The 21,847-nt window shown below is 40.8% G+C and overlaps 1 protein-coding gene across 1 annotated transcript; it reads right to left on the bottom strand.

Annotated features, from left to right (window-relative positions):
• Positions 1–1,793: 1,793 nt before the first annotated feature.
• Positions 1,794–21,806, bottom strand: mindy3 (MINDY lysine 48 deubiquitinase 3). The gene is made up of 16 exons (XM_058647474.1): positions 21,586–21,806; positions 20,824–21,149; positions 20,222–20,301; positions 19,732–19,792; positions 19,427–19,627; positions 19,190–19,241; positions 18,272–18,386; positions 18,002–18,075; positions 17,797–17,876; positions 17,488–17,558; positions 17,025–17,105; positions 9,120–9,192; positions 6,412–6,484; positions 4,498–4,585; positions 3,584–3,655; positions 1,794–2,816 (listed from the first exon to the last, which is right to left on the bottom strand). Exons 2-16 carry the CDS (start codon positions 20,915–20,917, stop codon positions 2,667–2,669), a joined length of 1,365 nt encoding a protein of 454 aa, XP_058503457.1. The 5' UTR covers positions 20,918–21,149; positions 21,586–21,806; the 3' UTR covers positions 1,794–2,666.
• Between the last annotated feature and the right edge of the window lie 41 nt (positions 21,807–21,847).

Raw genomic sequence — 21,847 nt, 5'->3', positions numbered from 1 at the left:
AAAAAAAAAAACTCCGCCGTTACTTACTTCACTGTAGCTGAAAATAATATCCTACAATAAAAAAAAGTTTTCAAAGCGAGGACATGCCAGGCCAGGCTGGGTCATGTAAATGAAGCACTTGTTTTCTTACCAAAGACTTCCTCTTTGTGTGTGTGTGTGTGTGCAGGGGAGAGAGGAAAAGAGATGAGCCACTTCCACTCAAACCAATCTGCAGTTTATCAGTGTGTGGAGTTTGTTTTAATTAAAATAAGCTTTATGGGATACACTAAATTCCACAGTGTAGTAAAAATGCAGTCACCGTGGCACTGGAGTGTTTTCTCCTAGTGTTGATAAAAACCAGGTGAGAAGGCGAAGAGGAGGAGGTACAGGATGGCTGAGAAGAACCTTGACCTGCCACATGGAGACGTTTCTCTGCTCCACACCCCTGTACCTGCCCTGCTCTCCTCCTTCAACACAGTTCCATCCATCCATCCATCCATCCTGCAACTCTATCCCAGTTTCTTTATTGTTTCGTTGAATGAGTGCAGACTAGATTCACCTCTGATCCTTTATGCACAACAGTTTTTGGTTCATCAGGGGAGAAGGGTAAAGGAGCAGGTCTGTTTCTTCTCAGCTGCTTCTACTAAATCAAAGATGAACAGAAGAAGGGGGAAAAAACCTGCAGAACATGCTGTAGAAGACAGAACTGTAAGTGTCCTGTTTCTTATACAAGAACATGGGGGTGAGGGAGTGAGGAGGCAGCAGACATGTTCCTGTTTTTTGACCCCATTTGGCTTTAGTGTGGAGTCCAACAGGTAATTAGTGTTTTAATGCTTCTATCCTATACAATTCTCATATATATATCTAATTTCCAGTAATCCTCACATTTGCTCATATATTGTCAGGTGATATTCTGTCAGTCTGTGTGTGTGTGTGTGTGTTCTGAGCACAGATTTACTGCAGCTCGCCCTGGATTGATTGCAGCACACGCACAAACACACACGCAGCTTATATTTTTACACACGGCGTCCATGCTGCCCTTCCCTTTTTTACAAATTCATAATGTGCTTGTTGAGCAGACTGTTGTGCCAGATTAAGCCCACATCCTTTCTGCATTAGACAGATCCATTAAGACACACGCCCAGCCAATATTACACTGTGTGTAAGTCATGCCAATATTACTCCTGTGCCAAAATGCAGAGTGGAACAAGCATAATCGGTATACACACTCACAAATGCATGTATAGCATTAGGAGGCACGGGCCTTGTCCAAAGCCAGGACAAAGTACTTAAAATGCTACTACTCAAAATACTTGTCTTGGAGTGTTAACAGTACCAACATGTAGGGCTGCAACTATCAATTATTTTCAAAATGATTTTCCCAAATGTCTTGTTAGCCCCACTAACCAAAATTATTGTTTTACTTATTTGTTGTTTAATGGAGCAAAGAAACTAGAAAATATCCACATTTAAGATGCGGAGAAAGTATTAATAAAAAGCACTCAAACTGATTTAGTAATTGATTAATAATTGATTCATCTACCGACATGTCACTGTTGTAGGATGTCATGGTTTCATTTGTTGACTATGGGAAGCTATGAAGACGGCGTCTTAGGTGAATGTATTTAGTTTACAGGGAGGCAATGTGGTTGCCATCAGTGTCTTGGAGATTTAGTCAATTTCTGATTTAGAGTCTCTTGGGACATGGACCATGTTGCCATGTGATTAAGTGAAGACGGGGATCCAGACCTTGGACATCTTGAAACCGGATTCCGGGGGTCAAGACACAAAAAAAGACACAGGACGTCTATGAGTTCAAGGCTACCAGCCACACTGCATGGGAACAAAAAAGTGTTTATTCTACAGCCTTAATGTGAAATAATAATAAATAAACATTTGGCCAATATCGTAGAGTGGCATGTGAAGCATGCACACACACGCACACCCACATAAGCACCTTCATCTTGGTGAAAACACAGAAGAATACCGATCATGTCTTGTTCTCTGCATCTGGGTTGGTCCCTTTTTTTTCTTTTTTTTTTTATACTGTAAACACAAATCAGTAGGTGTGAAAAGTGTGTGTCTGTGTGTGCATGTGTTCTTATATGTGGAAGGCTTTGGTAGGTTTCCCTTCAAACAGTCCTATAGCTGGATTAACAGTAGTGTTTCACAGTCGACTGGCTGTACATGTGTATGATTTAGTGACACACTTTAGTCTTTGAACCAAACGTGACTGCTCTCTACATAGTGTCTAAATATTGGTTGAACTGTAGCAGAGGTGTTTGCACACAGCAGAGCTGTAAAAATAAACAGTCGTTCCGTTTCTTTAAATAATCACCTCAGAAACATCCATCCTGTGTATCAAATTACAAGCCGTGGTTTAACAGACAACAAGCACGAGCTGTACAGTGGAATTTACATTTGTGTGGAATGCAAGTGGGAATGCAAGGGTGGACGTCAGACGTGTTATGTTCAGTCCAGCAAAGTGTTTGTCTTCATCTCATGTTTGTTCATTTGTGTTTTTCCTGTAGGTGTGTGTGTGTGTGTGTGTATGCATCTCAGTCTGTGTGACCTGGAGACTGGTCGTGATCAGCATGAAGAAAGGAAGCAGAAGAAGAATGCTTGTGAAGCAGTGGGTGTCTATCTTCATACACAAGACACACACACAGACACAGACCGTGTCAGTGCTAGTTTAGTGATGGAGAACGGTCCGTGGTCCACAGCAGCTCAATGTAGGGCCACTTGGTCTGTAGGCAGCGCTTCACGGGAGTGTCGTCTGTCCGAACCATGGGGTCCTCAAAACCTAGCACCAGAGCTGTCCCTTCCACATACTCCACCTGAAACAGATGTGCACACACACACATATACAGAGTTAACACAGACTTAACCAAATGTCAACTTTGACATACTTTATCTTTATCCGTTTTCAGACACTTCCTCTGAGAGAGTCAGCAGTGATATGCAGAGGGACGGATGCAAGTATACAAAAGATGGTCTCGAGTACACATACACACACATGTACATGCTGCAGTAGACTGCTGTCAGCAGGTCTGTTATTGTCATCTGGAGCTATGGGAATGGAATTGCCATTACAGCCTTATAGGCTGCCATATGATGTGATGTATGTGTGTGTAGGCGTGTTCTTGTGTGTGGGCACACATGTGTTGCAGGTTGCATAATGGAAAAAAAGATGTGTTACAGACTAGACAAAGTTGACATATGAAGAAAGTGATATTCCTGAGTACCAGGTTCGTGCACTGCCACTCGCTACGTCCACTGGCAACCATCCATCAAACTAAGCCTCCTTAATTGGCCTGGGTTTGACCATTTATCACAACTAGGCTGCTGACAGTGGCCTCCGCACTGAAAGGACTCTGAGAAACAGGACGCTAAGCCAGGTCTTTTGGATGGATGGATGGGCTATTAAGCTTGCAATAGCTACTGTTTATTCTGGAGTGGCCGACAGCTTCCAGCCATGTGTGTATGTGTGTATGAATGATGACAGGAAAATAAGAGAAGCACATCTAAGCGTGTAAGAGAATATGAAGAGGAGCCAACCACCATCAGTTACTGTTAAAAACCGTAATAAGAGAGAAAGTCTTACCCTCTCGTTGTGGTTAGACTGTTTAAGTCCATTGTAGTGGTAGACGGGAAATGAGTCTGGGATTCCTGAATCCTGAAACACAGGCAGCGAGCGGAGACAAAAAACATGCAGTGTGGGCAAAGTGTTCACATGGATATGTGGGTGAAGACCCACAGAGGAAGAACATGTCTTAACTAAAAAGTAAACCAACACGTCTCTGCTTGCAACCAAAGATGATCATTATACTGTATTTTACAATCAAAGGTGCATGTGTGTGTGTGTGTGTGCGCGTGTGTGTATTGCTGTATTAAAGCAAAGCTCAGCTCCAATTACGATAAAGCAGCCAGCAATACAAAAATGTCCAAACAGTGACACTGAGCCAAAACACTTCTCATGACTTTGGCTTAGAAGTGCAGAATGTTAATATGGTGTGTTGTCTGAGAGCGTGTCCAGCCTCTCGTGTTTATATGCCTATATATGAAACCCTAACCCTAACCCAAATCCCACATGTGTCTCAGTGTGTGTCCAGTTGGCTAATGGTAGTATAATTTCTTTGCGGCTCGAGGCCATTCCTCTGTTGAGTCCCTTAAGCCCTGATCACTTTAACACAGTTCCCCTCTATCTCTCCCTCTCTGTCTTCCTCATTACGGCGTCTCACCGCTCTCCCTCTTAACTTCTCAGCATGTACTGTCATATGATGCTGAATGCACACATTGATTTCACGTGATACACCACAGGAGTGTTTTGGGCATAAAAACCTTTGATTATTTGAAACACTGCAGGACTTCACACAAACGCTCAAGAAATAAGACATTGGTCCTTTTTTATCATGAGTTATGTGTATGACGTAGAACTATGGGAAGACGTGTTATTTTCAAATGGAGGTTCACACATTCATAAGTACACACGCATGTACACTCTTACTGTCCACATACCTGATTGGGGAAGAACTCCAGCAGGAATGGGCCCAGGAGAATTATGCCCAAACTCTCAGGATCCAGTTTACTCTTCACCAGACTGACACTGACGAGACACAGAAACAGAGTATAAACTTATGACGCTTGTTTGGCATGTGTGAGAGTGTGTTTGTGCACATATTTTCATGAAAATCATCGTGCAACTAAATATACCTCTTTCCAGACATTCCTACTTGTTAGATCAGTGTTATTATTATTCCACTGTGATAAAAAACAGTCAGATTGTCCATGTAAGGCAGTGAGGAGAGAAGCAGGATTTGTGCCCAGACTCAGAGAGAAGGCAACTATTTTGATCTCATCTATCGATTTTTACAGGTTGTACGTGCAACAGGGAAGCATGCAGAATGTCACGCTGAAAACCTGAGAGTCAAATGTGTGTTTTATCTAACTTCTGCTCTCTCTCTATGTAGGGAGAAAGAAACATGGAAGCCCCCACAGTGATAAATAACATGATTGTGAACAATGTGTGTGTTGAGGGATCTGAGGAGTTTGCAGTTCTGTATCTGCTGAATAATGCATGACTGCATCATTCAAAGGTTAACAAGACACGAGATGACGGCGCATACAAATGGCTGCATTGGGTATGTCAGAGTTATTCGTTGTGTCCAATCCATCTTTGGGTTAGTGTTGTAATGTAGTCATATGTTTGTCTGGAATTATGTAAATAAACTGAAGACTGTTCTTTTAAGTTCTCAAGTGTTGAAAATATGGCTTGATGACTCACAGGGTCCTTTACTAGCATAAGGGACCCTTATCCTCCTCAAACACTGTAAAGATATATAGTGGATTACTGTCCTACATGACTACCTTTGGTTTGCTAACTAGCTGAGATGTCTTAGTCTTATCCCAAGACAAAACCTTCTTAAAAGTTAAACATTTATCAACTTTTTTAATCATTTGATCAGGTGAACATACAGTGTCACCTCACCTCACTGATTTCATGAGAATAAAAACTTTTTGTACTCTTATGACACTAAAAAAAAACCTTAATGTGTACATAGATTTATGTTTAAAAGTCAAATTATGAGATAGGAATTATTTAATATTATTTAAAAAGGTCAAAACCATTTGTTTCCCGGTAATTTGAATATTTATCATATATAAAGTTTTACATAACATAAATCCTATAGAATCAAATAGAATCAAATAGAATACATTGAAGCTATACCCTGACTTTTGCAAAGAGTTGGTTTACCACAAATAATAGAAGCGGACTGTTATAGGTCATTGGAGGACATAGTCTCAGGGGGAGTATGTTAAGTCCATCAGTGGCAACTTGAAAACAGTCTGCACTCATCTTCCATGAGTGGGGAAGGTCTTCAATTCAGTACTTGTATATACACATATTAATCATATTCTGAAACTACTTAACCGGAAACCTTTTTCACATGGAGGACTCCTTGCATTAACCGTGCCCAGGAATCAGACTTGTCTGTTTTGCACTCAAGAGTCTCCCCCTGTTTGCCTTATGGCATTGTGATGTACTGGCCATCTGGGGGTCTGCAGAGCAGATCAGTGGTCTGGTGACTTGGCTGCAGTGTTAGGGCTTACTGTTTCTCAAAAGAGAACGTGCTTCTGTTTGAAGCGGCACTTTAAAACGTTTCTTCCTTCTCCGTCTTTCTTCCTGTCATTAATGATCTCCCTTTAAGCCTCAGTTTCTGACTTTCCTTCATTCTTTTTTTTTTTTCCCTGAGCTTCTATAGTGGGCTCTCTCTGGACTTACTTTATAGTAGCCTGGCAGTGAAACATGAGCACTGGCCATGACTTGAGTTAGAATTTTAGAAGTGCCACAGGTGCCACCGGCCAAATACACGCACCCACACCCACACAAGTGCTAAAATACACACACAACCTTGAACATGCAGCACTTACTACTCAGGCTCTGAGACAAGGTCAAGGGCTTTCATCACATCCTCCAGCAGAGACTCTGCAATGAAGCCATTATCTGCAGAGAGAGAGAGAGAGAAAGAGAGAGAGAGAGGCTGATACACAAGCCACACATAACAATAAATATAGGCTTCAGTGGAAAATCAGGGGAAACCTTTACCTACACACACATGGTACAGGCATGATTTACATCATGGGCCCTGGGGAATTAACTCATCTGACAAACAACACAGAAACACACACACACACACACACACACACACGTAGACACATACTTTGTCCTTTCTCTCTGACCTACATTCCATGGCTGTGATGATCACTTTACCTGAGAGGAGAAGCTTTAAACATTAACATGTGTTCTTCTTTCCCCAAAGACTGTTTGTGTACTTGTATTCGTTACCTTGTTAGTACCTGGCATAAACAACGACCTTGTCAGGACCATGGAGACCAAAGCCTGGTCCTAATGAATCAGAACCTCATTTCTGAGGAACTGGTTAAATTTGGAGCTAAGATTTGGATTTTGGTTACGGTTTAGGTTAAGATTAGTTATTAACCGGTTATGGTTAAGGTTAGGGATAATGCTTTGTTTAGCATTATCCCTAACTAAATAAATGCAGTGTCCTAAGCAGAATAGCTGCGCAAACCTCTGTGTGTGTGTGTGTGTGTGTGTGTGTGTGTGTGTGTGTGTGTGTGTGTGTGTGTGTGTGTGTCTGGGCTCTTGAAGCATGTGAGCCTGTGTGGCCTGTTGTTTAGATACATACATAGACCCCAAATGTGTTTTGATGAAGTTCAACTGACAAGCACTCATTTGAGCCTTTTTCAGTGCCAGATGTTATTCTCTCTGTGACGATGTGACAGCCATCAGAGAGGGCACACACACGCGCACACGCACACACACACACACACACACACACACAACACAAGGACAGTGACAAACACCCAAATTTTAAAGACCATGCTGAGATAGTGGGTTTCTGAGTGTATGTCTTGTGAGTCACTGAAGTGCATGTGAATGCGTCTGGCGCCCTTACTCCACAACACAGGGAGCTGTGCTGACTCTACATGTGACACACAGATTTATGAGCCTTTTGCAAAGCACTCAATTGTGCTGCTGGCTATGGCATACGTGCATAAACTATGTTGAGTGAATGTGTGATTTTCATGTACGGTAACTGTAAATCCCCCCCTTCCCCTGTAAGTTTACTGGTGCACCATCTAAAGCCCTTGCATCTGTGCAACAAGAAGAGACAGATGAAGAACAAGGGAGAAAACAGGTGACAGACATGTTTGCAGAGCTGTTGTTGAAAAGAGGGCAAGTCACAGCATCACAAGAAAAAGATCTCTACAAATCAATTTGTTATTTCTTAAAGTCTGACGGTGAATCATTTTGTTTATGGCAACAGAGTATAGCACACTTGATTTCACAGTAACACAAAAAATGGATGTATGAGTAATGACTGCTGAAGTCATTCAGGTCCTTGGCTACATGCTCTTGCAACATGGATAGCTCTAATTGTGTTGTTAACATGCTCATGTCTTGAATGCAACTCTCATCACAGCTGCATCTCTCCCTCCTCTTTCTCATTTCCACAGCAGAGGATACAACAATACACAACAGATGTTGAGACTAAATGTTCCATCTCACTGCTTTTTGTCTCTAAGTGCTCATAAAGGAACAAACACCCCACACTATAATCTTGAGGCTACATAAATGAACATCCGATTTTGATTTCTTCTGAGAAGATGAGCTAAGTATTCTCTCTTGATCTTTCTATTGCCATTGCTTAGCTCCATGTGTCCTTCCCAATTGCCTTTTAACCCAGTCACCTGGAAGTGAAAAAGAAAGGAGGTTTGGAAGTGGGGGAATCCATGAAGGACACAGGATGGTTGACCCAGCTGTTAGAGAAGCTGATCCCCCCCCGAAGCCAAACAACAACAGTGGAAAAGAGAAACAGAAACAAGAACAAAGAAGGGATGAGAGGACCAGTGGAGGTTTAATAAGCATCTGCTAAACCAGGAAGAAGGGAAGAGACTGACAGACGGGTCAGGGCAGTAGTTTTTAACAGACATGTTTTGATGTGTTAAGTCTAAGAATATTAAAGTACATCTGTGAGCCAGGATTTTCATGTAGCTGGTGCACTAATGAGCAGAAAGTACGAAGGTCATTATAATGGTTTATAAAAACAAATGTGCAGGGGGTGAAAGGCAGAAGACGTGACTCGCTAGAAACATAATGATGTCTTATCCAATCCAATTTATTTATAAAGCACATTTAAAAGGTGCTGTACAGTAATAAAGCAAACATTTAAAAACATAAAACACAAACAGAGCACAACACACACACACACACACCAGGTGAGAGACAAAAACATAGGACGTACACAGCACAAGCTCACACCGAGTTGAATGCCAAAGAGAAGAGATTACTTTTTAAAGGAGATAAAAGCAGGAAGTGTTGAGGCCTGCCTAATGTGAAGTTGCAAACCATTCCAGTTTGGGAGCTGGCAATGCAAAGGCCCGATCACCCCTGAGCTTCAGCGTTGTTCAGCTGATCATATCAGCTGGCGTAAATCAGAGGAGTAAAGCGGAGCAAGTCCATTAAGACTTGTGTAGACGAATAATAATAAATAACTTAAAATTGATCCTGTGGTGTATCATGCACACGATAAATATGATACAAACATGTTTATTACCTTCAGGATCAAATGACTGGAAGACCCTCCTTGCCTGTTCTGATGGAGACTCTGGGCCAACCAAGGACATCTCCTGTAGAGTTCGAGCCAGGGAGGTGAAACAAGAAAGATGGGAAGAAATAAAAGAGTGAGAGACGGTGTATGACAACATGAAGTCCTAAAATGTAGAGATCTGTGGCCTGAATGAGGAGACTGGGCGGGATGAAGAGGGGAGGAGAGAACGAATTAAAACACATTAGGGGAGAATGTGGCTTCAGTGTTGAAACGTAAGCACAGCTAAGTGAAGAAATCTGGCAATTGTTTGAGATTCATTTACAACTAACAGAGATTGTTCTTTTATCAGAATGTAAGTAGAACAAACTATAGTGAAGATATTTAGTCTACATACAGTACCACACATCGTAGCAGCGTTTGATAGACTGTTAGTGTACAGTACATTGCACACGTATGTAACCTAAGGGGCCAGTGCAATCACAAGCGTCCATCAGCTTATTAACTGATCTGTTGATAAAGTTAGACGGTTTGCTTTCACTCCAGGCACACAATCAGGAAATTGAGTCTTACAAATACGTCCCATGATTAATGGCAATCTCTACACTGTTTGTTTGTTGATGAAAGTCAGTGAGAACAGTGTTGGCAGGGAGAGCAAAAAGGAGGGAGTATGTATGTGCATTCCCCTTGTGACTGGCTTAAACACCTTTATATCCTCTCTAACACAGTCCTACAAGTACACCATTTTCTACTGCTCATGGTTTTACCATTGTATGACAATCAACTTAGTGCAGTGAAAGGAAAATGTTGTGCATGAAAGAAAGAAAGCAGCATGTGGTTATTTTGCACAAGAGGACTTCTTATTGTGTTGTTCAAAACCATGAACAGCATCCATAAGAGACCTAATTGTAGGATTCTCTATTAGACCCACTGTATTAAAACAACAAATACCAAGCTCTTTGCAGGAGGAGAATATAACCACAGGCTTTTCACTTGCCTGACAGCAGTTATTTGAATAGCAATAAACATTTAACATCTTTGCCTTTAGATTACGCACAGAACAGCCAAGTCTGTATCAAGCCCAGTGTATTATTATATGTCCATTGTATTTTTGTTTTTTGTAGCCATATAATAAGCCTTTTATATGTATTTTAATAAAGAGCCTTGCTTTACAGAGGCGGCATCTTGCACTGCCATGTTTCTACAGCAACCTGGACAGACAACCCAGCTAGAGCCTGTACTAGTTGGCTACTACACAAAGAAGAACATAATTTCTCGTATGTGTATGCCACCATACTTCCCAGACATACTGAGGAAAAGAAGAGGTGAGCATACAGAGGAGGAGTCCTCTGTATGTTACAATCTGCAGTCTTATCATTGATGTCACTAATTCTGACACAGTGGAAGTAAAGTGAATCTTTAACTTTAAGTGTGAAGTCAGAAACCCTCCACAGCTCTCATGGGACACAATCTTATTATTGTACCCTCTTTTCTCTTATATTTTTAAGTGTTATTCAATATCTTTTAAAACCTACTCTGTGTAATAAATTAAGCATCCGAGTAAGAGTCAGTTGCAGAGTTCAAGGGTGAGAGGTGACAGAAGTCCTGGGTTTGTTGTGATATCTCACATACCATATCTCCAGTGAATAATTATTTAGAGAAATATAAATATTTTTCTAAGAGAAAATACAATTAGATACTTCACAAGAAAGCTGCCTCTCTCTCACTCACACATGCTGCTCACAGTGTGAAGGCGAGAATCAGATGGTTCTCACTGTTCCTCCATATGACTAAGGGAGTAATTGTATTTATGGCAACATAACGCTGGATAAACATACAATGTTTTGGGACAGCAAATGAACCCTGCTCATCTCCTTTAGCTGGCCTTTATTAAAGCCTGAGCCTCAGATTTAGACAGGCTGCTTGGGTTTCACAGTTCACTTATTACTGTACTCAAAGCTTACTTGGGGAAAGAGGGGATTTGGGGGACACACATCATGAAGAGATGACTCCCAGCTGCTGGCTCTTCAGGTGCAAAGAAAAACACTCATAGATGGGCAAACACACAGTTCTGTCAGAGCATAGCAGGGCCCTGATGTGTTAACATTACAGGCTCCATAAATCTGACAGTAGATTTGTCATTAGCTGGACATAGTGTTTCATGTATAGGGTATACAAGGGTCTTTTTGCTGATTGTGGAAGTGCTGAGAAAATAAATTCCTTGGCAGTTGAATACATGTCTGCAGACACATCCATTAAATGTAGGATTACTAGTGAAGAATCTTGAAACATGAACCGTTTTGATAAACTATAACTTAGCCTTTCACATGAACCTGAAAACATATATCTTCTGAGAGTGATGAAAGGTCTGATGAGTTCCAAGGAAAAAAAAGCTTAGTTGACATTATCTTCCAGAGCAGGATATATACAATTGGTGTAAATCACCTTCTGGGTACCATGGTTAAAGGAACTCAGCACTTGGGAAAACCACAAGTATGTAGATGGCGACAAAACATACTATTATGGCGAGCCTGTACAGGCTAATATGGCTAATGAGGGCATTAAAAAAAAAAAAAACACAATGACTCACATGAACATACATGTGCAGAATTGTATATATTTGTGTGTGTGTGTGTGAGATGAGAGGTTTGCTTGGTTGTCTTTGATCTCTATTTTATTAGAGGCCTGAGGAAGATGCTGCTGCGTTGGGAAAACATGTCATGAAGCTAACCTGCTCCACAGGGAAGGTGTGTTCATGTGTGAGTCTCTGTGTGTCTTTTTCACTCAAACCAGTATGCTAATGTTCATGTGTGTGTCCACAAAAGAAAAGGAATATCTCTGTAATAATCAGGCCTGTCTGATGCTAAAAGGTCTTTGCTTGTAGTGGATGCATTTGCTTGCACAAATATTCATACCCATGTAGACAGATAGACAGACAGACACAAACACACACAGCTTTATGAGTGTGCTTTCAAGAATGAAGTGCATTCCTGTCTCCACAGTTCACTTTGCACAAGTCTTGGACCCCCATCACAGAGAAATAACAAGCTACTCAACATAGGACACACATGTATGCATGTACGCACGCACACACAGAGGTCAGAGGATTTAAATACACAAGTATTGCAGAACATTTCCTGAGTAAAACCACCACAATTTAATTGGATAGTAACATGTCAAATGACCTACAGGTGTTCCTTTAGGAAAATTGGGATGCATATGAATGCATTTTCTCAATTAAATCAAGACTACCTACACATAACACAAGATGGGGTAGAAGTACAGATGTCTGCATATGTAGCATGAACAGAAACTATGCCAGGTCGAAGATGCCATTGGCTGTGGCTCTTTCACATTAGATAAACCGCACCTGCAGATTATTGTGTCATGCGTGCACATCATGTTCTTTTTGCAGCCAGTGATAAATGCATTTGAGAGTGTGGACACTCCACTGGGGTCTGCCAGGACCTGGTTCAGACAAATATTATGAAATTGTTTCACACATTATTCACATTATATTGCAAGGCACCATCTATCTATTTTTCTACCACTTTGTCATCCACACAAGGGTCACGGGGGAAGCTTGAGCCAATCCCCGCTGATATGGGGGGAAAGGCAGCGTAGACCCTGGACAGGTCGCCAGTCCGCCACAGGGCTAACATACAGACAAACAACCTTTCATTCTCACATTCAAACCTACAATTACCAAACCAATTAACCTAAACTCCCCGAAAATTTTGCAAGTCTTTGGACTGGGTAGCCAGAAGAGCCCGGAGAGAACCCACGCACAAATAGGGAGAACAGTCAAAGTCCTCAGTGGAACTAAGATCCAAACCGGTGACCTTATACACGTTCACCATGGTGATGCAGTGGCTAACATTGTTTCACCATGTGGAACCTGTGTAGCAAATAGTTATTTTTTACTATTGGAAATGCATTTCCATGTAACAAAAATGATTGTACATCTGCCCCATAGTGTGTATATAATCTTATTTTTCTGCATCACACTTGCCTACAGTATATTAAAGAACAAACTTGCATCCAACATCGTTTTGGAGGAGTGCTGACCACTACCTAACCTTTCTCCTATATACTTTGGAACTTGTTCTCTCCTTACCAGACTTGAGTGGCTCTCTGACAATGCAACCTTTATATGTCCCTTTCCTCTCTTGTTCTTTCTCTTACCAAATTATTCACATTTCACCTGCCTTTTCCTGTGTTAAGTAGGTACTCTGGCTGTAGAGTATTTCCTTCCCTTCCACCCTTGACTTTCTCTTCCATTCTTCCCTCTCTGTATCGCCTTTTATCTCCACATGCAGGTAGCTACTTCAGAAAAGATAGGTATGCATAGTACTTTTCTAAAGTTACTCTTTCTTTCCCTTTGGTCTACCAAAAGAGCTATTGTGTGTGCTGAGAGGCTCTTAGTGGCTATAGAGAGCATCTGACAGGATCGGTTTCATGACAACAAAGCAGAGGTCTCCGACAGTGTCTCATGGCTTGTTCTTGGTTGGTACCAACAGATTTGCTACATGATGGGCTGAAGAGGAAGGTGAGGGGGCAGTCTGTGTGCAATTATTGTGTAGAGGCTATGTATGCTTGAGTGTGTGTTTGTTCACCTCAACTACTCTTTGTCCCATGTGATTACAAGCACAGGAAGCAAAGGAAAACCCAACTCTCTTTCTACATAAGATGTACGTACGGTATCAAATGCATGTTAATGTGCATGTGTCTTTTATGTGCGACAGACAGGACAATGTAGTGATTTATGAAGCCGTCTAAGATGAGAAAGGCTGTGTCTCACCAGAAACTTGAGCAGACACTAGAGGATCGTTTTGTAGTGTAATGATACATCCTATAATAGAGACAAACACTCAGGGGAAAGGAGGAATAATGAAGCACACACACACACACTAACAGAGAGTGCCTTTCATTCTGCTATAATGGCCTTTAGTCTGACCTGTCACAGATTATTAATGACTGGTAATGTCCACTGCTTTGTTATTTTGTGTTTGTGTATGGCCCGCACCCTCTCATCATACTTTAGACTAGAACTTAAGTCTGTTGATCAGAAATGACACAAATTCATTATTTTTTTAAATTTTGGAAAATGATTGCAGGACAGAAGAACAGAATATGTTATCTGTGATATATGATTATATGAACAAGGTTCTTTTCATGACTTTGACACACAAGTTACATTGAGTGAAGACCACAGTTGAAAACTATATATATATTTACACACACCCATTTCAGCCATATGTTGCTGCTCCTTGAAGGCCGTTGTGTGTGTACTAAGCTGGTGTCTTGTGGGACACAGAGCGGCTGCTCTCCCCACTAGTAAATCACTGACCCAGAACACAACTACTGTACACACAGACACAGACACACACACTTGCAAGTCCCTGGAGAAGCAGAGATACGGCCTGTGAATCTCATCACTCAGCAAGAGGAGAGTAAAGAGTGATGAGAAATGTCACAAGAGAATCACCCCCACTGCCTTTCCTGAGTGACCACTGCCCCACTCTTTAAAATGCATCCTTCCTTTTTACTTTCCTCCTTCCTCTTTCCTTCCCATGAGGGACCAATAATCTGAAGTGGTTGGTTGAGGTGTGTTTGGAGATGCATCTTCGGCAACCGATCCACTGTTCTGGAGTGGATAGATACTTCAAAGGCAAGAGGGGGGGAAGGAAGGAAGAATGAATCTTTTTAAACTTAACGCATGATATGTCTCATCCATCACCTGTCTCTCCTCTCATTTTGTGCTCTCTGTCTGTCTTGTCTACCTTTTCTCTGGCGTCTCAGAAAGTCTTGTCCAAAAACAGATCCCATTACATCCAATATACACACACTCTGATTCAACATAGGGCAGAGTGTGGGGAGGGCTGTAGTCAGGATCAGAGATGGTGGAATGGTCTTTGTGTAGGTAGATTAGATAAAAACACTAATGCTATTAAACTGATGGTCTGAAAGCTACGGTCACACACTGACAGCGACTCTGGAGAATACACACCCGTCCCCAATGTCAGACAGAAGAAGCCACTGACACATCAGAGACAGGGATCAGGTTTTCTGCTTTTGTTGATGGCTCAATATTGGAGATAAAAGCTGTATAACCAGGTCGTGTGTATTTTTGTAACATGAAGGCTGGGAAATCTCAGAGTGCTTCAAATTAACTCTAAACATAGATTCTCTTTCAGGGAGGGCAGGGTCTCACAGAGTAGGTGCCCTTGCCCCTTTCCACCTGGGCCGGCACAGCGTAATGTCAGCTGTGTGCTTCAGTATATGCATGCATGTGCGTCTCTAAGCGGGACAAATGGATCCAGATGGGAACTCCGGAATCACATTCCCTACAGGAAGCCATCCACCTAAAGCTACACACACATACAACAGTAATGCTAATCAGGATTAGGTTCCCTGCTTTCTGGAATGTGTTTGAGAGAATCAGTCTGTGAGTGTGTGTATATGTGAATATGTCACTAGTGCCGGGGGAGTTGTACCAATCGGTAAGTCATCAGCGCACGCATGACGACAGTGGGTCATCACAAAGGCAACATATGATCCGCTCACCTAGCAGGCTTGGGCTTTATGCATGTAACTGAGCTGTTAATCAATGGTATTTTAAGGGTGTGGCATTATTACGGAGATGACTGCCTGGGATCGTTCTGTCTATCTGGTTCCATTTTCACAACAGCAGAGAGAATCAATTTACTCCAACCAAAACTGCCAGCTTTAATATACAAGTTACAGCGATGTATTGTATTACATGGTGACTGATAGAGATGATAAACACACTCGCTTGACTGTAAGGAGGTTAAATGGAGACACACATTTCTACAGGAGCAGTGAACTAATGATTGTATTCTCTCAAAATTACAACCGCAGGGTTGACCTCAATTTGAGTGAGCATTCTGTATCTTGTGGCATAGCCGAGTACATGCATGTTAGTGCTCAAGTTTAAATGAGTATCTCAGCTGCTCCAGTCTAACGATGACATGTTTCCAAGAATTTCCAAAAGTTTTGACCACATCAACCTGGTTCTTGTTTTGTTTTTTCTTCATTGTAAAGAGATGGTTCTGTAGTAGAGAATGTTCGTTTAGTGAAATATGAGTCTCCAGAGAGTAACAACTTGTAAAGAGTGCTTAAACCCTAGTTTGTATTATTAGTTGGAATTAGGATCTTCGGTTTGGTGTTAATGTCATACTAATAAAAACATTCTCCACTACTAATATACTACCAGACACTGGACAGGAGAGAAAACGTATATGTGCTTACCATCTTTTGATTACATTATTAAGTTGTGAAATAAAACATTAAGCGAGAGCCCCACTTCTTTGGGAACACCAAAGACAATCTCTATCTCCTAACTTCTCGTTTCTAACAATTACAATCCTTCCCTTTCTTGTTGGTCCTCTGAACACCAAGGACTTCTTGCACAACAAAAACATGCTTTTATGGACAATGGCCAGAACAGAAAAAATTGTGATCCATTTTGTGGGATCAAACCTGACACTGACGGGAGACAGATATATCCTGTAAAAGGAGGCTGTCATTGAAGTCCAAGTTCAGCAGTTTACGTCATGGTCATACATTATATTTAACACATTGTTTAGATCACAGATGGTTGAGACATTAAAATAGTGTGTGAGAAACTACGCAGATTGCTGTGTGTGTCTTTTTTTTCTTCTTTAAAAACACTGGCCATATATGACTATCTCCTGTGCTCGTTTTCCCTCCCTTTCTGTTTCTTTTTCCCACCTCACTGATAATCTGACTTGGACTATATTAAATCTGTTAAACCCAATCCATATTTTGTTTGTTCTAACATGCAAGCAGGCTGTCGTGTATTACACACCAAGTGTCTCTCTGTGCGAAATAAGACGTTTGCACACTTATGTATGAATATATTGCACTTGCCTTGGTGAAAAACACAGAGAGGTGCGTTTCGCTGCCAAGGATCCAAATAGGGAACTTTGGAGACTTGAGGAATGCCCCGACCTAAAACACACACATACACACACACAGGAAGAAAGGGAATGCATTCAAATATTTGTCTATTTTGAGAAGTTTTCATCATTAATCACAGACTGTTCAACATGTAACAAGTATTTAAGAAGAACATTAACATTTGAAAAGAATATGGAGTGAAATGTATATTATAAGAGTTAATTTCAGTCACATCACATATATTTTAAATTGGTTTTGTGATCTATATTTTTGTATTTTTCAATGCATGTGTGCCAAATAATGAAAGCAATGTGTGTCCATCTAGAATCATATCGAATCTTCATTACAAAAATTTAAACAATGTGTGGATTTACCAGCTTTAAATAAACTTTTCTTTTTGCATTATGTTTTCAGAGCTTGTACATGTCTTTACCTTGCAGTAGCGTAGTGATTCCATAAGCGTGAGGAAGCCAACTGATGCCTGTTTATGAATACCATGTAGCTCTACAAGAGCGGAAGAAAAAAGAATTGACAAAACATTCATTTGTTAAATATTGTCAAACTGGCATTAATTTGTGTCTTTTGTGCAATTCTGTGGGAAATGTGAATTATTACCCTCGGATGGATGTAGTTTAAATCTGAGGCCACAAAACTGAGCTCTGGGTGATGTGTGTGTGTGTGTGTGAGAGAATGTGACATGTTTGTGTGTGGATACTTTGTAGTAACTTCATAGAAAACTTACTCATGCCAGAGCACTCTCTGTCTCCATCCCAGACATTAGAGACAGCATGGCCAGTTACAAGGAGATTAACCAGGCTCTGGCTACAAAAGACAGATAAGAAAAGCATTAAATAATTTTAGAATAAATGTACAATGTAAAAATACATACATACCACAGAAAACTACCTCTAACTGTCTACATTAGATGGACTGGGCTGTTCACATACCTTCCATGACCGTGCACAGGGTCTATGAGAGGCTCCATTGTGTCCTGGATCTCATTCCGTATGTTTTCTATTCCCTGCACACAAAGGGCCATTAGAGACCGGCAAATTAAAATAGTTAAAAAATAAAACTAAAAATATTTGTGTTTGAGACTTTAAAATGTCTAATTTCAATTATCACTTCATTTCAATTTCTTAAAGAAAGACAACATCACCAGTTTCATCATTCAACATGTAACATATCTCATCATCCATACATTGTATGTAGATTACCTTGGTTAGGATGACTGAGTAGAGGAAAAGCAAGACTCCACAGCACCCCCTCCAGGTGTGGTAGAGAGACAGCACCTGCTCTCTTAAATCTGACACTGATATTACAATCCGCTTGCTGAAGAAAAAACATCAATATGAATTATGAGCCACTCAAAAGAGAAAGGATTTGTTGGTTTTCACAATGTCACAGCCAATGAGACTGAACCGTATCTCTCATATCTAGTAAAGATAACTTCCACAATGCGGCATAAATCTACTAAATACACTGACAAAAAACATCTCATCTGTTTGGACCCCACTTTCCACTTGCTCCACCTTGGAAAGCTATCTAGTGGGGTCGTCCTTGTTATAACACTTCATGGTGAGTCAGCATTACTTTTTTGCTGACAGTGGTTTCAGCTGCCAGTGTAAAGCATGATAAAATTTCAATAATCCTCTGGCACATGTAGCATTGCATTAATTTAGTTGGGTTTTAGTCTTTTAGTGTGACAGACATTACATCTGTAAAAAAGGTAGCAACCGGTATATTTTTTTATTAGGCAATCAGTGAGAGAGCTGATTCAGCAAAAAGTGAAACTGCTAATGTGAAAGCCAAGTGTACAAGATTGATCACATAAAGCTTCCCTCTGCTGATACTATCTTCTGAGTAATATGTAGTTCTCTATTATATTGCTGCATAATGGCAATTATATAACCAGAATTTATAAAGTCTTTATTCCTACAGAAACCTAAAGTTTTATGAGTTAAGGAATACAGGTATTGTCTGCATTGAACAAACAAGCAGAGTTTCCACTAACAAACACACATACCTACAAGCACGTTCATTCCCTTTACGGTTTATTTAGATGGAATAAACAGTTTAAGTATAAAAATGCAAGGTGTTAGCTATGGTGAGGAAAATGACTACTGAATACTTACTGAAGAACACTGTGAAATCGCTCAAAGCCAAGATCCCCTGCAGCCAGAGCAGCTAGACACAAGGAAACACAAACTGCAGGATCAGAGCTTGACACAGCAAAACTCCACACAGTTTAATAGTTAGTCATTTAAATCACAATTTTTGTGAATATGATTATGTTAGAAGTTAAGTAAACAGTCATGTTTGTGCAAAAGAATGTGCATCTTGCATTTTTATTTGACATATGTAGGACTCACTGGGTAGCTGCTCCTGTGGCTTCTGGCTGCTCTCTGGCTCTGGCACGTCCTGTGTTTGTGACTGTGGCTGTGTCTTTGTGCTAGTGTATGGGCTCTGTCCCTTTGCCCAGGTCACCAGGCTGAACCCTGTGGAGGGGCTAGAACAAGCAGACTCCAGGATTTCGCTCAGTGTGGAACACATGGTTGTTTTCTGCTCCTCCTCTGGCAGACATATAGAGAAACATGCAAGAGTTTATGAGCAATGAGGAAGTGTAATAAATAACAGCACAACAATGATGGTCTGGGGGTTTCTGTGAAAAACCTACCCGAAATCTGCCTCCAGTTGGAACACTCTCTGTTAAAGATGATATTCTTTAAGAGGAAAGCCTGCAAAGAGATACAAACTTGAAAATGATTACTGATACATTTATTGGGTATTGTTTTGAAAATACTTTGCCAACAAAAACTTATATTTCTTTTTTATACAGGATCAACCATCTAGCCAGTGAAACATAGTCAATCTGTGTATACAATACAGACATTTTTGTTCATCAGGCTGTGTTTTAAATTGCAGTTTCAAAATTCAAAGTGTAGTTGATGTAAACATAAAGGCTGAGTTGAGGATGGATGCAGTTTGACTAAGCGGCACTGATGTAGTAAAGCAGTAATAAACACTAATTACTCCTAAACATCAATATGTTGATAGATGTCAGGGTAGATGTGGTCCAACCACAACATGGCCTCTAGTATTATAATATCTACACCAAACATTGAGACTTTGTCATGTTACTGAATGCAGTCTGAACTTGACCATACCTGGACAGGTGCAATGACAGCACATGGTCCTCCTTCAAACTGCTCCAGTGCTGTGTGCTCATTCTCACTGAATACAAACCCTGTGATAAAGACAAATATATTCTCATCAATTAACAGTTCAGACATTTAAAAAAAAAAAAAAAATCAAAGATCCTGCTTGTCAAACTTTTCTGTGATTGTGAACTGCAATCTGTGGAGTTAGGAACTTCAAACTCTTCATGAAAGAAGACATTTGATGAAGTCAAACCAACCAACTAATGCTATAATTCAAAGATAAGTGGCAGTTAGATTAATATTAATTATATTAAGTAACTGTTAAATGTAGACATACTCATAAAGGCCAGGAGAGAACATTCAGGCTTAACTTTGGCATGACTTTCCCCTGATGCAAAAGAGCTTTCATTAATATCACCAGACTGAGGCCTGTTTAGACCTGGTATTAACATCCATCCCAGCAATCAAATCACACACAGACAGCCCTATGCATGACTGTTCACACCTGGCATTAACCACAAGAAGAAAATGGCATTTCTAATGAGTCTGAATGTACAGATGTGTCTGATGTCGATACAAGGTCTAACCTTTATTTATTAACATCCTACCTTGAGTCCATCTACGGAAGATTGAGGCAGACACTCCTCCATTGAAGGATCTCCCCCATACCAGATCCACCACCTCTTTATTTAACTCAGACATGACTACTTTCGCTTCAGGTAAATCCACTGGCTCTCCCACTTCACTCCAACAACCCGTGTGGGACAACAGAGGTCTGACGAGACCAACTTGCTAGCTCTTCTTGAGGTTCTTGACAGTCCACTTCCCTCGGCAGGTCGAGCCTGTGGCATTGGCCACAAGCTGTCTGACTGTCTGACTCCAGTGGCTGGCAGCAAACTGGCGGGTGGGAATGACATCAACGTAGCCACGGCAGCTTCAGAGTAATGGTACAACAACATACGTTAACACAAATGTGCAATGCTAAGAGGAAGCATATTTGACACAGACTTCTTTGGTTCACTTCTAAAACATCAATAGAACATTGCACACTAGCTTGTATACCAACGAGCAAGAAGCTAACAGTAACATTGGCATACATAGTTGGTCAAAACAAAGCATTAAGAACACGATTCCCATTAGCTACCACTAACGCTGTTGTTTACCTTCTAACGCTGATGTGAAATGATTGTGTTGAGGATATTAATAAGAAGTGAACTAGCTTAGTGATGTCAGCAAATAGCATTAGCATGACTACTAGCAGCTAATCTTCCACTGCTTTGTCATTCAACAACTTCCCACACACAACAGCGACAGTTGTTGAATGAATTCACGCTTCCTGTTAATGGTTAGATACGTTAAAAGATAGTTACCTTGATACACAGTCGAGTAAAAGGTTACCGTGTTGTATTATGTATTTTTGTACTAATTGCACTTTCGCCAGCGCCTCAGTCATTCGTTTATTTACAACGGAATTGTGAAAAAAACTGTGCGTAAAGTTGACGTGTCTGCCCATTGGTTAACATGTCAGCGCGTTCCTTATATGTCACGGGGTACAGACTCAGCGTGTTATCTCATTGGTCCACAGGCGTGTCAGTCATATTGAACTGAGCACCCGCACACACAGACGGTACA

Source organism: Solea solea, chromosome 13, assembly GCF_958295425.1.
Source record: "Solea solea chromosome 13, fSolSol10.1, whole genome shotgun sequence".
Lineage (NCBI taxonomy): Eukaryota > Metazoa > Chordata > Actinopteri > Pleuronectiformes > Soleidae > Solea > Solea solea.
Note: the sequence above shows the minus strand (reverse complement) of the source record. Positions and strands in the feature narration are given on the sequence as shown.

Bases quoted from the DNA above. Each gene is read 5' to 3' on its own strand.
- mindy3 (XM_058647474.1), bottom strand. From the start codon at position 20,917: ATGTCTGAGTTAAATAAAGAGGTGGTGGATCTGGTATGGGGGAGATCC. The intron at 18,387-19,189 runs GTAAGTATTCAG...TTTTTTCTTCAG, and splicing joins CGATTTCACAGTGTTCTTCA to CAAGCGGATTGTAATATCAG. The intron at 17,877-18,001 runs GTATGTGAACAG...TGTCTTTTGTAG, and splicing joins CCTGTGCACGGTCATGGAAG to CCAGAGCCTGGTTAATCTCC.